The sequence below is a fragment of the Vitis riparia genome, chromosome 10, assembly GCF_004353265.1.
Source record: "Vitis riparia cultivar Riparia Gloire de Montpellier isolate 1030 chromosome 10, EGFV_Vit.rip_1.0, whole genome shotgun sequence".
NCBI classification, from domain to species: domain Eukaryota; kingdom Viridiplantae; phylum Streptophyta; class Magnoliopsida; order Vitales; family Vitaceae; genus Vitis; species Vitis riparia.
Genome location: NC_048440.1, coordinates 16,270,301 through 16,287,824, shown reverse-complemented (window position 1 = coordinate 16,287,824; position 17,524 = coordinate 16,270,301). Strand labels below are relative to the sequence as shown.

The following is a 17,524-nucleotide window of genomic DNA, read 5'->3' as shown; positions in this document are numbered from 1 at the left end:
TGACGAAGTTGGAAATCCTAATTCACGAATTGCCGCTCATGCTTGAGAATTTGGAGTTAATGTTGAACGTGTGTTGTCCGAAGAAGTTCACTCTGAAAGTTTTAGCAAAGATACCGATGATTCATTTCATGCGGCATTGAATTCCCACCAAGAGATTGACTCCACAAGTGCTGGCCATAGTAGTAGACCTAGTGCTGTAGGTACTTTTGCTTCTAGTTACGATGGTTCAAGATGTGGAACTGATGATGGAGGTGATAATGGGGGAGGAGATATTGATGAACGTCGACATAGTCAATATCCAATCAGCCAATTTACTTGTGAAAATGATTTCACACACTGCACACAGGATGAAGACCATGGCTCTAGAAGAGCTGGTCCAGGCATAGGAGCTATTGGGAAGCCTTATAAAGGAAGAGAACGAATGATGTAACCATATAACGAGGAGTTACTTTCAGGGAGTTTTGAATCTATGAGTATAGGGACTCAATTTAGTGACTCCTCGAATGAGGTTAACGTCTACCCTCTTCATGTGATGAGTTATGGTCAACCTTCAAGTTCAACAAATGAAGAGTATGGTTGGTCGCACTATTCCCCTTCCAGACAAATACCATACCAAGTTCCATATCAGATGGAAGAAGGATATGGCGTTAACACATGGGTGAACTTTGAGTATCCTATCCATGTAGAGGCAGTAGGCAGGACTCATGAGATATATGCATGACATGTTAGAATTTATAACCAATATTATCGAGGCTCATTGAGTTGGTACCAATATTGTTTCCAACAGCAAGCTAGGGTTCTTTCATCTATCAATCCCATTGAACCACATCGATCCTCATTTTGGTACTAAAGGGACATTGCAATGTAATGTGTACAAATTATTGATATTTAATGAAATGAAGTATTTTATGTGACTTTATAATGAGAACAATTATGAAATTAACATTTCTTATAGATCGATATGATATAATTACATCTAATATCGCAAATTATATCATATGTATATCAATTTTTTCAATAAAACAACTTTAAAATGTCTATTATACTTCTAATTATATTATTATGATGTTTTACTTGCATTTTCATGAGTTTTTAACAATTTTAAGCCTACCGATATTTTTTTCTAGAATATTCGCCGATATATCCGTAAAATCGAAGTACCGATATATCCGTGATTACCGATATTTTCATCCTTAATTATACTTAACCCAAATGTATCAAAATCATGTTGAGTTGAAGTTGTGTTGACGAATAGCATTAAACTTTGTTAAGTAGATTTTTTTTTTTTTTTAAGTGTAAAAAACTATCATTGATGATTGTGATTAAAATTTTTTTTTTAAATATATTTAAAACTTATTATGGTTTTACAAATTCTTTTAGAATCATAGTTACTAACTGTAGTTTCACAAATATTTTTAAATCACATTTTGTTACAAATTTCAATAGTTAGTATTGTGATTTTAAAATTATTTAAAAAATCTTTTTTAGAACCATATAGTTTTAAAAATATTTTGAAAATTAACTATGGTTTCAAAAATATAATTAAAATTACAGTATGTGATTTTACAATTTTCTTTAGAATTATAGTTAGTAACTGTGGTTTCCAAAACATCTTTTAAACCTACACTTGTTACAAATTTCCATAGTTTTTTAAATCTTTTATGGTTTCAAAAATATCTTTAAAACTACTATCAGTAACTATGATTTTATAATTTTTTTTAATTTTCTTTAAAATCATAGTTATTAACTATGGTTTCAAAATTATCATTAACAAAATTTTTCTTTACCATTGTTTCAAAATTATTTTTTATCTTTTTTTTTTAATTTCAAAATTTTGAGAAAATAATTTCACCTATATGCACTCCCATAAAATTTTATATATTTATGATAAATAAAATATGTATTTGTTTTATGAATTTATCACAAATGAATTAAAGAAAATTATTTTTTCATATTATTTTATTTTTATATTATTTTAAAATTTTATATTTTCATATGAACATTAATATCAATGATTATGATTTTAGGTTTTTCCTTATTAAGTGTGATTTGAACTTATATCTTGATTAAAATGTATAATTTTTAATTATATAAAAGAAAATTTCATAATATTTTAATTAAGAATATTTTAAAATCATAATACTAACCATTGAAAATTGAAATGGATGCAATTTAAAAATATTTTTAAAATCACAGTTAATAATTGTGATTTTAACGAAAAATATAAAACCACAGCTATGGAGTGTGATTTTAAGGATATTTATCAAAATTTTAAAACCATAGTCATCAAATGTGATTTTTTTACACTTAAAAAAACTCATATAGATGATTACGTGAATAGAAAAAGACTACTTTGATAAATATTTTGAGATTAACACTATTCTCACTATTTTTTTTCCTGAAAAGAATTACTTTGGACTTAAAATCTTGAGGGTGGATTCATTTTTACCCTTTCCCAAAGCATAGCATCATCATCAAAAATTGGTTAAACTTGCACCTCCATGTGCCATAATAATTTACCGATATCATCTACAGATCCAAAATTTGCTTCTTTAACAACCGAAAACGGTATACACTTGATTACAATGGCATCTTGAGAGAGAGAGAGTCACTGTGATTCTGATCATCATCAGGCCAACGTCTCCATCCGGGTCCCGGCCTCACCAACCATCGATCATGACCTCGCGTTCGACCATGATTGTGAAGTGGGTTCCACCAAAATATATGCCACTCATCCCTAACAACTAAGCTAGCATTTTCCTAAACGTTATTAACAGTATATCTTTTAATAAGAAAAATGCTTTATAGAACTTAGGGACAAGTGAATTAATCTGGTCCTCAAATAAATGTATGCTAAAAATGGTGCAGCTAAGTCTAAGCTTAGGGCCTGATTGGGACACCAAAGAAGAAGCTCTTATAATGCAACCCACGTCCTTTCATGATTGAATACAGCCATACACGTCTTTATCGAAGTACCCACACCTTCACATTAATCTCCAAAAACCCTTCTCTAAATCTTGTCTGCTTCTCTCAATATCATCACCAATCCCAAAACTTGGCATTTTATCTTGTTCTCTTTTAGACTCCCGTTTCAAATTTTTTATCAAATGTCTGCAATCTCATCTTCACCATCGCTGCCTGGGGCCTCTCCCTCTCCTTCTCCTCTAAGAGTCCAAGTGGTGTCAAAATCTGTGTCCGACAGGCTTCTACAGAAGTTTTTCGACTCTTCGGAATTCGACTTTGATTATGAGCAGAGTGGGTTGTGGTCTCCTCCAATTCGAAGAAGTGTGTTTTTGAGTTCTCCGGGGAAAATATTCAACGATCACGAAATGCTGGCCAAACTCAAAAGTGTTACGGGGTCTCGCCGTGGTAGAAAGCGCAGAGTTTGTTTCTATGTATGGAGCCACACTCACTTGCCGTACTGTTTCATTACTGTTTCTGATAGAAGAAGGAAGAGATTTAAATTCTACTACTACCTGAATTTTGACTTACTTAACTTATATATGACGGGTTTCTTTTTTGCAGGCATTTTGGTGCTGCTGAAGGGAAAGCCACCCTCATCAACTTAACTCCAGAAATGGTGGTTGTTCATGCAGGTCGGGACCTATACAGAAAAGACCCAGAATTTTTTTCGATTTATTTTGTTGGGTTTCCATTATGATGTAAATGTTCGAATATACAGAGAATACATTTATTATTTCTAGTTTCTTTGCAGTTTTTCAGTTTCCATATTTGATTCCAGAAAGAATGAGAGAACAGGGAAGAAAAATGCTAGAAACCCTTCTAATGCATTGTCCTTTCTTTTCCTTTCCTTTCCTTTCCTTTGTCTAATTTTCTTGGAGCCTTAACCTATATTCATGTGCACATAAGAAGAGTGATGGATGAATCTGATCTCAAAAGAGAAGAAAATTGGAAGCTTGTGGTTAAATTTATGGACATTACCATTTGTCTCAGCAGCAACACATGAATTGCCTTTACTTATTTGCACTAGCTTGAATTTAGGAACATATCCAAGGAAGTGGTCAAACAAGGTGGGCTCAAATGGTTTCATATCATCTGTCAAACTCAACCACAGTCCCGACCTGGATGGGTAGACAATGATCTGCATAGCCCAGTAGCAATATCTTGTTAGTGTAAGAATGCCAAAAGATGGATACAAAAAAACAAAAAGTAAACGTATAATTGGGAGAAGCTCTGTTTTATGCCTTTTTGTGAATTCCAGTACAATAATAATTGGTAGATCCTCCAAATTACAAAAACCCAGACTCCAAAACAATCATCCATACATGTTATTGATCTTAAATTTCAAAGTTCTGCTTAAAAAATTACTTTTTATCTCAAAGGTCCCATGGCTGCCCCTGCGACAGGGGAATAACAAGCTGACTCATCTGCATGAGGGCCAGCGCTTTTTGCCTTGTATCGACTGGACTTGCATGCATCAGCACATTCTAAAGATGAGATGGTTGCAGCTCTGCTTTTTAGGAACCTTTTGCTATAGTTGCGCCCTAGCCTTTAAAATAAGAGTACCTTTTTTTAGCATAGCAAGGTGATTGGGGAAGCTTTTTTACGACCAAAACTTGAGACAGCTTTCACAGAGGTGCTTTTTAACTTGTGTCTCCTTTCTCAAACCTTTGCAAACATAACGTCACCCTCCTTCAACCTTGAGTGTCAGTGTTTCTGAGGCTGTATCAGATGGGTACTGGGTCCCTCAAAAACCAGCACTTTGACTGACCTGGGTTTTGATTTGAAAGAGTCCGGAAATGGTGAGTTTTGAAGGAGAAGAGAAGCTGGGTGCATGTGACATCATTGATCGTATGAGCTTCGGTGCATAAGTCATGTCATGTATTGGAATTACACATGGGTTGTATCCACTGTCATGACTCATGGGTGTTCCTTTATTCAAATACACCAGTTTGGAGTCACACATGCCACTGCGCTCTTCTTTTTAAAAAGTACACGTAATCACAATCTTTTAATGTAAAAGTCGTGATTAGGAATATGAAGCAAAGGAGTCATTTATTATGGGATTGGTGGCAGGCACGTCTTGTGTCTTGGTCTTTTATTTAAATTCATTTTATAATATTAGCTTTCCATTATTTGAACATACAAAATCCAGATCCATCTTTTAGATTTCACGTTAATAACACTAACCTAACAAATGAAGTTCTTCTAAAACACTAGAAGGAAAGGGCGAAAAAGAAATAGCCCAAGAGGGAGGGCAGATGCAGGGAGATGCAGATAAGGTGTGTCTGAGGGACCGTAACTGAGCCCCGCGATTCGCCTGGACTTTTGCGCCAATACAGCTGTTCATGTCACTTCCCCAAGATTCTCTGTCCACGCTTCTTCTCTCTTCCCCTAAATGCCCAGCACTTTTCCTCCTAAATACCCAACTCCTCCTTCAATAAAAAATTCAGGTCATTTGCACTTGTCAAACAAAAATAAGATAAGAGGAATGTGTGGAAGTGGAGGGTTATCACCACCTATGATTTCTAGTTGCCTAGGAACCCTTTTCTCCTACACAGGATTTTCCAGGAAAAAAACCAACATCAGCTCAGCTGTCTAACAATTAACCCATGTTCATGGTCCAATCAAGTTGCATCCCCAGTAGTTTGATTGTAACATAAAGATAAAAGAAAATGGATATCCTCAGAGGTATCTATGATTATATATACATATGAAAAATGTAGAGAGAATTTATGACAAGCAAACCATTCACTCTTTTTCCAATCTAACATAGTTAAATTATCATCCGCTATACCTATACTTTGCTAAACTCCTCCCAAAGCTGGTAGTTTCTTTGACCTCTGTTGTCCTGTAGAGAAACGTTCCTGAAATGGTATAGCATGACATGATTAATTTTGGGTAGTGATCATGAATCTGCTCTATTGAATTATTCAATAATTGGTGGGTGTCAGATTATATTTGATCTTTTCAAGGACATCAAGGAACAGCTTGCTGCCTCACATCATTGACAAAAGTAAGATCCTAATCCACATGCTTGTGATAACAAGAATGGCATATGATAAAGTTGATGTGATTTGCGTGGATATTTTCTTTTCCAAAATCAATTAATTTCACTTATTAAATTTTTTAAAATTACAATAAAATAAATATAAAATCACATGCATTGTACTTACAAGGCATAATAATGAAGGTGGTCCTGTTAGTTTTCAACATCATAGTGGTACAGGACTTTGTTCTAACATCTCTTTCCCAGTGATGCCATCCTTCAAAGTTTTGAAGTATAAATTGTAATCCTTCTCCGGGGGAGGATTTTCAGGGTCTACTGTAAACGGCTCGCTAAATGGGATCACGCTTTTAACCTGCAAAAGAACAAAAGCATGTGACAATGTCCTAAACCCATTACTCACAGGAGGGAACTTCTTTTAGCCCAAAACAGAAAATGAAAGAAGAGGTTAAAATCCTGCTTAAACTAGCGGCTTTGGTCTTATTTATTCAGGAGCTCTGAATGGACATGGCACAAGTTCTAACATTCTAGGGCCTTGGAATTATGAATTATGGAGCAAATACAAATGTGTAACTAGAAAAAAGTTCTTGCTAATATGAAATATCATTAACATAAATCATTTCCGTAAAAAATTTAACACATCCCAAAGTAGAATCTGTCTCATAATATGGACACTCAATTTCATCAATACAAATAGTTGAAGGGAACTATAAAATCAAGCTTCATTCAATAATTTTCCCACAGCTACATATGGCATTCATTAGTAGAGAGAGATGGGAAGATGTACATTTCATGATGGCAAGCAAAGAAAAAGTCCATAAGAGTAACAAACCTCAAATGTCTTGTCACATGCATAAGGGCTTTCTAGAGCAGCAATGCAAATGCGAGCAATCTCTTCCCTAGATACCTTGCCCTGTAGATCATATAAATAAAATATGTTGTCATAAGAAATCAGACATAATTCCTATTATCAGAAACCCAATGAGTAAGTTTCACAAACCAAAGTAATAGTAATGGAAGAGATATTTTATGTTGGATATATTAAAATGAATTAGAAAAGCTTAGCAACATATGGACCGTTGGGCAACAACAACAGCACTGTTAAAATTCCACTTTGATGGCAATACCGTTATATTGTCTCCTTGATCAAAAATGAGATCAGCTCCAGCAGGCTCCTCAGTTAATGCACAAGGCCTCACAATTGCATAAGGCACTCCACTTTCCCGTATCAAATCCTCTCCCTGTTGTAAAAGTGACCGGCTAAGAAAAATGAAAAAATAAATAAAGAGCTGCCACATGGAGTTTTCACTTCCTAGTTAGCTAGTTGGCCAACAAAAGACAACAGATTAGATGTTAAAAATTATAAAAGTGCTCAGGAAGATGTATAGACATAGACCCACATTGATCACCCAAATCTAGTGACATTTAGGCTATACTTGGTTACAATTAGATGAGGACACATGAAATTTTCACTTGTGGAGTGGGGCAGGAGAGCAAACTGGATATATAATTTTTATTAAGAGCTTCTGTGAAATATATACAAAACCCAAGGGGGTCCAATTAAATATAATCCAAGGAAATAGGGAGGCAGTGGCCCCTTCAAGCGTCCCCCATGCAACTGGTGATAATTTTCAATATATATCACGTTGATATAACCAGTATATGCAGTGTATGCTGTTATATATTTGAGTTTCAAAACAAACCAAGAATGCAAATACAAGCACCAACCAGTGATTCTCTCCTAAAGCAAGTTGATTTAAATTAAATTAGGAAATATTCACAGTTGTCCTAGACTTCTGTTGCAAGGCCTTGCAATATGTACACATTGACTACATCATGTTCAGATGCAGTTCCAGGTTAACCAAAAAATATTCATGACATTTCACTTGTCAATGACTTTTACATGCTTTTAAGCGCACACTTCTTGCCACCTACAGGAGGCATTTTTGTTCAGTGTGCTTTCCTTAGTACCATCTAAAGTCTGAGCTGCATGCTAAGAAACGATTTCTACAGTTTCATCTGACACATTTTTCCCTGAATTTTTTACAAAATTTCAATTAAAGATAGTTGTATATGCTCTTTTTATAAAGTAGTTTTTGTTTCTCCAATTTTCCTTTCCACTTTTTCTTATGTTTTATATCACAGGTCATTCGATTGGATCACAACAGCTATCCAATTCAACTCAAAAAGCTTCCAGTTTTGGCAGTTCATGATCTGAATTTTACAAAACAACATGCATTGAGATAGTATGAAACCTTCAACTTGAATGTGAGAATGAAGCCCAATTCCTTGTTCAAGCGAACAGCAGGAGGCTGTTTACTAAGGTCAAGTCCTGGCCTCTCAGGTCGGGTGACTCCAGCAGAGCTCACATGTACAAACCTACAAGTGGAGCAACTTCAAAAGATAAGGAAAGCAGAACATGACTCAAGAAGATAACCTGCTTTCCAGCACATAAACTACAGAAATGTGTGTATGGACTAATTTTAGCAAAATGAGAAGGAATATTAAACCTGGGAGTGATGGGATCCTTTATATATGCCCTTATGCTTGATACTGGAAGCTGAAATGCGCCTTCCGCAAAAGTTGGATTCAGTTTTCCATCATATTCAAACTTGCTGAACATGAGCTGGAACAATTTTGCATTCATCAACAAAAACTTAGCAAAGAATTACAAAGCTGAACGAGAACAATAAGCATGGAAGCATGCCTGCAATGACAAAATTTTGCTTGGATCAAAGGGAGGAGCATCAAGTACGGTTCGTGCTCGAAAGACGGGCCTCAAAGAAGAAAATGACAACCGTATCTGAAAGAAATAGATCACAGATTGAGAACAAATATTATTTAACATAGCTATTCATTATGCAGACATAATATGACTTACTGATTGCCATTGGCTGTCTACAGTGTCAAAGCTTGCTGTATAACCTACAGTATCCCAATCACTACTTGTTCGAACAATAAGTTTATACCGGCGGCCATCTCCTTTAAGGCGCAGCTCCAAACCATCATATGCAGAAACATCCTCAGGTACTGAAAAATTCTGAAATCTAATACAAGTGAATTTATGGTTTCACATAGGAAAATGCAATCACTGATTCAAGTAACTCATTACAAAAGGTCCCCTAAAAACAAGAAAACTAACAAAAATACACAAAGAGAAGATGATTATCATCTAAGCTGAAGAGAACAAATGTGGCAATGCCAGGAACAGCAAGGATTGCATACAAGGTAATCCTTCTTGAACAGTAATGAAAATTTCATACAGGAAAAAATGGATTAGGTATTATTGTTTTGACTCTGCAAACTATATGAAAATTATGGTCTCTATTATCAAGGCATGATTTGAAAGTTCTTCATATAGATTTCATAATCCTAGTTATCTGAAAAACGGATCTAAGCACGACAATCACCATTCTTCTGGTTGATGATTAATTCCAAAGACAATGACTAGGGAGTACTTGCTCTCCGATGTCTGAAGAGTATGAAATGATAAACAATTCATGATTTGCATAAAATATTGAAGCTGCTGAGGAAACCCAATCCCCTTGTTGTAAGAATCCCTTCCCTTCAAGCCACATTAGGGGTCAGTATGGTTGTAAGGTTTGAGAGACGACATGACATAAATAGTTGTTTGATGAGAATGTTAAGATAGTGACTCAAGACCTAGAACACACCAGTTGGTAACTAACATTCATTCTGTAGTTTTCTTACAGGTTAATAGATTAAAATTTGACATTGTCACTCCAATAACTAGAATTATTGTTGTTGGGCACAATAACTAGAATTAAGATGCATTTTAGCATCTCACATAATGCAATCGTTCCAATATGCTTTCCATAGGGTTTGGAATAAAGCAATTTCCAAAAAGAAAAAGGAGAAAAAAGCATGGAAACTGCTATAACATCATTTTCTAATATCCTAAAAACAAATATTACAAGCATGAGAAGAATAAGAAATAGATTTATTTTGAATTGCTATCTTTGAAAAAACTGAATGATGTCATTTACATGGGTTGTCAATGCCATTTCATTGCAGTAAATAAGGGTGCCTAGACTGACTGGATACAGTTACACTATCATTATATCAATAGCAAAATTAGCCCAGATCAAGGAACAGCAAAGCGTTTGATTTACAAAGGATATATAGAATTCATGAAAAACATCTCAGCTTACCCTTGTTCTTATACTAGTAAACCCACCATTGTTGGCAGTGGAAACAACACCTGAAGTAGACCCAGAAAACAAAACCACCTTAGTTTCACAGGAAGTATCGGTTTTCTTATTCTTAGAATAATAATACATATACAGAGATTGAAAAATTCAACAAGAACAAACCTTTGAAAACCCCAGTAGGCCCACCATTTTCGCCACCAGTGGGGTCTACTTGAAATGTACTCTCACTAACTCCTCCCATCACAACATCATCTAAAGCACCCCAAGGAAGTTCTCTGGATAAACCACCTGCAAAATGGAAACCACAGAAGTTTATCCATATATTAGAAAAGATTGTGCACTGGAACAAACTCATGTATCTAATAAATAAATAATATAAAGAAGCATGGCATTTCAGATATTGAAAATTTGCCAAGTACTCTCATTTCCGATGTTGAAAGTTAGCCAAACACTCTGACGAACAAAAGTAAATATACAAAATAATTACTTAAACTCAGGTATCCAGCTGAGAATCAAGGTTCTCAGTTGAGTCAGCATAAACTAAGGGATACCATGTTGGATAAGTCATCAACCAAAAATGACTACTGCTTGCTTTAGTACATACATAAAGTACAGAAATAACATAAGAAAACTTAATGCCAAATGTATGTTGGAACAGATATTCTAATTACATGTAAAAAGAGGGTCCTTAGTAGGATAGGAAATATGCAACAAGGAAAGACAGACGTCAAGGCTTGAGGGGGAAGCGGAGCGGATTGAGAGGAGGGTAGGGGAAAGCGAGTGACAGTTGTTCCAAAGTGGAGCACCTAGGAGGGAACCCTCAGGGATGCGCTCAAAAGCTCTCAGGTGGACCAAAATCCAAACTAATCCAAGTGTAGTCTTGTTTCTTAGATGCAACTTAAACTGTAGATCTTTTATATAGAGGAGGCCTAAGGTTGAACCTCATTTTCTTTAAGACCCAACCAGTGGTCCTCCTTTTTCTCAATCTAGACAAAGTGAGTTTGATGTATGTGCAACCTATACTGCCTCAATAAGCCTCCAACTCCATTTGCTAAACCAAGGTCTCAACCATTGAGGTGAGACAAGTTCATATGAGCTCCTGAACCATGCTATCTGCTCTGGTAGTCGTAATAGCATCACAGTGCTACACCCCAAGTGAAATGTCTTTTAAGGGACTATGAAGACGAAGTGAAACGGCCATGAAGTGATACAAACCTGGAGTAAGTGTTCACCCATGGAAGGAAGACATGTGTTGACACCACCCATGTGAAAAATTAGCTCGAAACTACCTCATGGGGAGTTAAGTCAACACCACCTTGTGGCGCTCAAGTTGACACCAACTCCACAAAGGGGGTCAGGTCAACACCACCCCTATGAGGAAGGTCAGTTCAATGCCACCTTGGAAATGAGGGTCTTATCGACGCTACCCCCTATAAGAAAGATCAGACTGATGCCACCCCCAGGTCAAGTGAGGGGGAGGGAGGTGCAGTCCAATAAATGGATACTCTAAGGAGTCACCTCTGCAAACTAAAGAGGGAAACCGCCCTCCCTCATTTATGCGTTAGAGAGTAGTACCTCATCTAGCAAGAGTCTCCCATTTGGAGATGATAGATGCTCCCTCAATATTTGCCACAGGTGGGCATCCAGTAAGGTGGGTATGTACCTATGCCGAGCCTAACTTCCAACTTAACATGGGGTGCATTAGTGTAAAGCATGCATGTGGTAGTACAAGACACTTAGAGTCATGTGAATGGAGAATCATTTAGTACATATGGCAATGTGACACAACATGTCACATTAGGACAATATGGCATAAGTGCATAAGTCCACATGGAATGTGTGAAATTAGGCATCAACACATGTGACATTATTATTTGAGTTATCTTGAATTTTTCCTGTAATTTATATACTTTGAATGTTCATGATGACCCCAACACTCCCTTTTATGGGGTTGTTATATTTTATTGACTTTTGTTTTTCTAAAATTAATATTTCATGAATGAGCATGGGTGATAATCAATGTCTTCCTATGAAAGAGGATACCTTCAAATCCATATACGAGTTTTCCAGTTCGAAGGCCAACACCCTCCTTTACAGCGTTAATCAAATTCTTCATACCAATGTACTCCACCATTTCGGGTGAATCACCTTTTATCTGCTTTCATCAATCAAATAGAGAACTTTAGTTGGTAAAGGACCACATGTTTGTAACCTACAAAATAAGGAGAAAGAAAATAAACTTCCAAATTAAACAAAGTACAGAGACATAAGATGGGCAATCAGTTCCACCTCCGGTTCAAAGAACTTGATTCCCTGCACATTGCCAAATTGGAGTGTCAAGAGTTAAGATGGGAAGAGAGAGAAAAACATTGGGAAATATGTAAGAAAATTATAAAGCACAACAAATTGAAGGATATTAGATTAATATTTTTTATGATCTGCCAATTATATTTCATCAACAAGCAGAACCTACAAATTTCTGTCATTTTGTAATGCTCAAATCATACCTGACTGTACTTTGCCCTGTCAGGAGTGTCTCCTTCCTTAGGGCCAACAATGACTGAAACAGCATTGATAACTTTCCTCACTCCTTTGAAGTACTCGGGGACAAGAGTGCTCTCCTTGGTAATGTCACCAACAATCTAATTTTTTTTATACATTGGAAGCATTGAAATATTGTCAGGTTTCTATTCAGTAGTGCTTGCCACATGCAACTAAAGAATCAGTGATTTCTGATATAAAATGCTGCCAAACACATCCCAATTGGAAATGAACTTTAGTAAATAAGCTCGATCCCACTTCACTACAAAAAGTTGTCAGACTTTTGTCATTGGCTTATAGATTGTGTCATCTATAAGAAAACTTATAACAGCTACCTTTATTTTCCATGAAAAAGTACTCACATGGATCAATGACAAGATCCACTACAAAACATTTTTCATTTGTTTGGATTTGCCAAACAAACTAGTATTGTATATTTAAAAGATTTAGCATAACGTTAGCAGAAAAGGCTACTAACAAATGGATATGCAGTCCACTGTAAGAAAAACCCAAAGAAAAGCGCATTTCAATTCCAAGAATTCAAGTTTCTTCCTTTTTTGTTCGTTTATTTTCTTTCTGTAGGCATGCATAACATTAAACTGAAAGCTAATAAACAGAGAGGGATTCAGGGGAAAAACAATAGAAAAGAGCAGAAGAGGCCAAAGCGCTTTAACTAGCCCATAAAGAGGATAAATACTTGCTGCTACACTGTGTACAAGTTGGCCATGATTCAGCTGCACCACATTAACTAGCAATTAAAGAGGATAAAAACTTATTGCTACACTGTGTCCAAGTTGGCCATCATTCAGCCACACCATCCAGCCGTAGTCAAAGTGAATATGTTTTCCTATATCGGTTATATGTCTAGATTGTGAATACCTACCAATGGTAGAATTCAACCAAGCTAAGCAGTTTCATTGTAATGATCTAATCACTCAATCATACCCACTGTTATACCAACCATTTGTCAATGGACTACAATATGTACATGGTTAAGTTCTTAAGAAAGGCAAACCCTTTTTCTAATCCTTTGGCTAGGTTTCTTATCCTTCTCTCTAATCACATGATATCAAAATGCTGGTTCCTAGAGTAGGTCATGAGATCGGACCTCTTTCTCTGCTTATACACCCATGGGTTTGTGAGAAGAAGCCGGACATAAGACAAGGTGTCAAATGTAAGCCATCTTGAAATAAATTTTCGGCTCATCACTCAACTATTTAACCTTTTTAGGTAAGTGATAGTTTGACATTTTTAGTGCTCAGCTAAAAGGCTTACAAAAGAAAATAGGGAACCGGTGTATTTTCAAATTACTATATTACTAATCATTTTTAGAGGAAGAAAAAACTCCACTAGCATTGGAAACCTAATTTATCATGTTCCAACCAAGTAATTAAAGGAGAGGATCATATGCCCATGATACCATAATGGGAAGGATGTAAGATCTTTTATTCATTCTGTTCCATCTGGTATAGTGTCTGCATTCCCATGGACATGAATTTGCCAAAACTTTTTCTAACAAGTTTCTGATAAATGGAAAACTGTTGGTTGATATTTCATGTCTACAAAAGTATCTGATATCTCTTACAAAAGGAAATTTTTTTAATGATTAGAGTTCATAAAAAAGAATTTGTATTCAGAGATTAATCAGGGATTGGAGCTTAATTGAGAAACTGGTAACAAAAAATAATTTAGTACACAGATGGAACTGTCTCTTATGAAGGGAAAACAAATAAATAGATATTAGAAAAAGGTATAAAATGGAAGGACAAACCCTCCATCATGTGCATCATTGTTTCATCCTTAACCCTTGTAAACACAAAATTTTAAAGCAATAACTAGGGAAAGGGCATAAAATTAGTGAATTATGAATTTAACAAGTATATATAACAGTTTCCACAGAGGTACTTATAGCTAGCTCACCAAGTCAATGTCTGGACCCAACATCTTTCTTGCCTTCTCCTCATTTCTGACCTGTAAGACCATTCATATGAAACAAAACATTCATGAATGGAAACATGAGAAACCAGCTTCTATAATTATAAATTTTGATAAGGGAGTTTTTGGATGGCTTCATTAGCTTATCCATTGAATTGGGGTTACATATCTAGAATAGAATGTGGCCATTGGAGAAAATTGGAGCTATCATTACAATTGAAAATGGAATCATTAATATCAAGAAGGCAAGCAGAATACCAATACTCGAACTGGCAGTCCCTTTTTGCGTAAAATGTCAACTACCCTTCTGCCTACACCTCCAGTGGCTCCTGCTACCAAGACGATACCAGAAGTTTCCATCGCCTTTACTGGTTCACTAGGTGTTGGACCAGAAAGTTTCTCTATGAGAAATTCAAAGAACTTCACAAATAAAAGAAATCTTGTCAGTTTAAATATGGATATTATTTATGGCTAAACATAAGCAAAATTAAAAGAGAAACCACAGAACCTTAGCAGGAGATGGAGGCCCATTGAAAAAGTACAATGTACTAAAAAATCTGCCCAAATCCCAGGCTTGCTTTTTAGCTTCTGCATATATGGGCCCTTTATATGTTCTCAAAGAAAAATTTGATGACCTTCGCTGGTAAGCAAAAGGATTTAGTCTGTCATTAAGTTGAATAAAAGGTTCAGAATGTGGAGAAGACAGCAGCCCAGGTCGTAAAAATTTCTTAGAAAATCTTCCACCAACAGGTGATGAAGAAGCCTGCAATATCAGTTTGTTTTGTTATAAATATCAAAATGACCTTAAATTAAGGAAAGATGATTGTATGTCAATCAAATTCAACCCAACTCATGCGTCATATTTAGTTCAGCAAGAATGATTCTAGAAAGCAAGTATAGTAAAATTAGCACTTCGAATGCACTTTTATTTAGACCAAGAACAGTACTTGAAAATGCTAACCAAGTGTGGAAAGATATTGGTTTTCTTTTGATTATCATGTCCAGCACAGAACAGTCAATTGCAGTGCTAAATTTAGAATTCAAAAACTAATCAATGCCCACAATGATTCTAAAATAAGAATTCAAACAGGAAAACAAAGAGGAAAAATTTGGAGAAATTTCACAGCCGAGCTTGTGATATTAAAGAAGGAATGAACAAGCACAGAATTGCTTAGAAACATTTCATCCCCAAATATTTTTAATAAGGCTCAGCTCAATTTGGTATCCAATTGGAAAGAAAGAATTTCACTATCACTGTTAAAACCAAGAAACAATCATCCATTCAATAACCCAACTCAAATTCATGATATATTTGCAGGAACACTTGAAAAAGTAGTACAACCACGAAGTAAGTTGGAGCCCAAAATCACCCATAACTTGTCTAGGTTTGTGTGGCCATATCAAATACAAGTGTATGTTTCATTAAATGAAAATCAAAAGAAAGGGAAATTCATAGCGTAGCAAATTGCAGCAGCAGAACATTGAAAAGAGGGCGATAAGGAGACTGGTGTAGATGACTTACCCTTTGGTTGAGAATGGAGGAAGATGGAGATGATGGTAATTTTGTGGAGCAGCAAAAACAGTCCATTTCCTGATAGTAAAGAACCCACCAAGGAAGCCAATGCGTTCCAGGATATCTCTGTTGAAGAGCTGGAGCAAATATGGACCACACATAAAACCATTGGTCGCATAACAAACATACTGGAGTCTAGAATATCTGAATATGCTTCCCTGCCTCATTTTGAGGTAAATAAGTAAATAAAAATGAGAATACGCTTGAGAGTGATTCATTCAACCGTTTCTAGCATTTCTGATATACAGAATGAAAATCTTTGAAATGTTTAAAAGAATAAAAAGGTTATTATTAATACCTTTTAGAATCATTGTCCAACGGATTCTAGGTATAAACCCGATCATAAAAAAAATTAAAAAATTATTTTTAATTGATAAATAATTTTATGAAATGTTTAATTATATACTATTAAAATACCCAAAAGTAAGATATTTAGGACAAAAATTTTATTTTAGTGAAGTGAAGAGATCTTTTTGTAAAATAAAATAATTTATAATATTTATTTGTTGATAAAATATATTTAATATAATTAAAAAAATTTAAAAATAAATATGGTGGAGGAGGGTATGAAAAATTATCGACTCCCCCTGTTTAAATTTTTATTAGGACAGGACCGAGAATAAGTATACTTTGCATGGGACGGGCTAGGATGGGGCGACCCATCCCCTCATCCTCGGTTCAACGTGATGAAGTTGCAGGCCTGATTAGTGTCCTGGGCCAGGTAGTGAACTTACTACTGTCATCCATGGGCCAGGCCATGCTCTGAGTTGTAGAACAAACCATCATTGCACTCTCTAGGTGGGCCCAAGCTTTAACTTCTTGGGCCAAGAAAATTGTTGAGGCTAGCTTGGACGGACCTTGTGGAGTGGGACATCTGTGGTAAATTGATGAAGCTGGGTTGTCAACACAACCCTAGCATCTATGGTTAGATCTAGCTTCATTTCTTTGGAAACAACTGTAAGAGGAAAAGATATTGCTATTAATAACAAGTAAAATATTTTAACTCTTTTTTTTATAAAAAAAATTTAAATTAAAAAAAAAATATTCTGAAATGTTTTAATATAGCTAAACATTTTAGTGGGTGGAAAACTTATAGTCACAAAAAAGGAAATTTGAGAACGTGGTTAAGGACCTAACCCATGCAATGTACACAATGCTTATTGTCAGACGACTCACACCCAACTAAGATTGGGTCTTAGCACCGCACATTTCGAAAAAAATTGGTGGCTGTTTTCAGTGGTGTGACACTTACCGTATATAACAAGAAAGCCTCTTAAATGAAATGAGATAAAAATTGGGCAGATCCAATAAGAAACTATCATCTAATGACAAGCA

The 17,524-nt window shown here is 35.5% G+C and overlaps 2 protein-coding genes across 2 annotated transcripts; one reads left to right on the top strand and one right to left on the bottom strand.

Moving 5' to 3' along the window:
- Positions 1 to 3,008: 3,008 nt before the first annotated feature.
- LOC117924167 lies at positions 3,009 to 3,714 on the top strand. Its single transcript, XM_034842749.1, has 2 exons — positions 3,009 to 3,395; positions 3,526 to 3,714. Exons 1-2 carry the CDS (start codon positions 3,108 to 3,110, stop codon positions 3,541 to 3,543), a joined length of 306 nt encoding a protein of 101 aa, XP_034698640.1. The 5' UTR covers positions 3,009 to 3,107; the 3' UTR covers positions 3,544 to 3,714.
- A 1,810-nt stretch (positions 3,715 to 5,524) lies between these two features.
- LOC117923864 (protein HIGH CHLOROPHYLL FLUORESCENCE PHENOTYPE 173, chloroplastic) lies at positions 5,525 to 16,283 on the bottom strand. The gene is made up of 17 exons (XM_034842364.1): positions 16,139 to 16,283; positions 15,125 to 15,379; positions 14,875 to 15,036; positions 14,602 to 14,652; positions 12,648 to 12,782; positions 12,430 to 12,453; positions 12,184 to 12,295; positions 10,303 to 10,428; positions 10,141 to 10,190; positions 8,850 to 9,008; positions 8,676 to 8,771; positions 8,479 to 8,594; positions 8,224 to 8,347; positions 7,096 to 7,209; positions 6,801 to 6,881; positions 6,138 to 6,323; positions 5,525 to 5,828 (listed from the first exon to the last, which is right to left on the bottom strand). The coding sequence occupies exons 1-16, from the start codon at positions 16,202 to 16,204 to the stop codon at positions 6,177 to 6,179; spliced, it is 1,818 nt and encodes a 605-aa protein (XP_034698255.1). The 5' UTR covers positions 16,205 to 16,283; the 3' UTR covers positions 5,525 to 5,828; positions 6,138 to 6,176.
- Between the last annotated feature and the right edge of the window lie 1,241 nt (positions 16,284 to 17,524).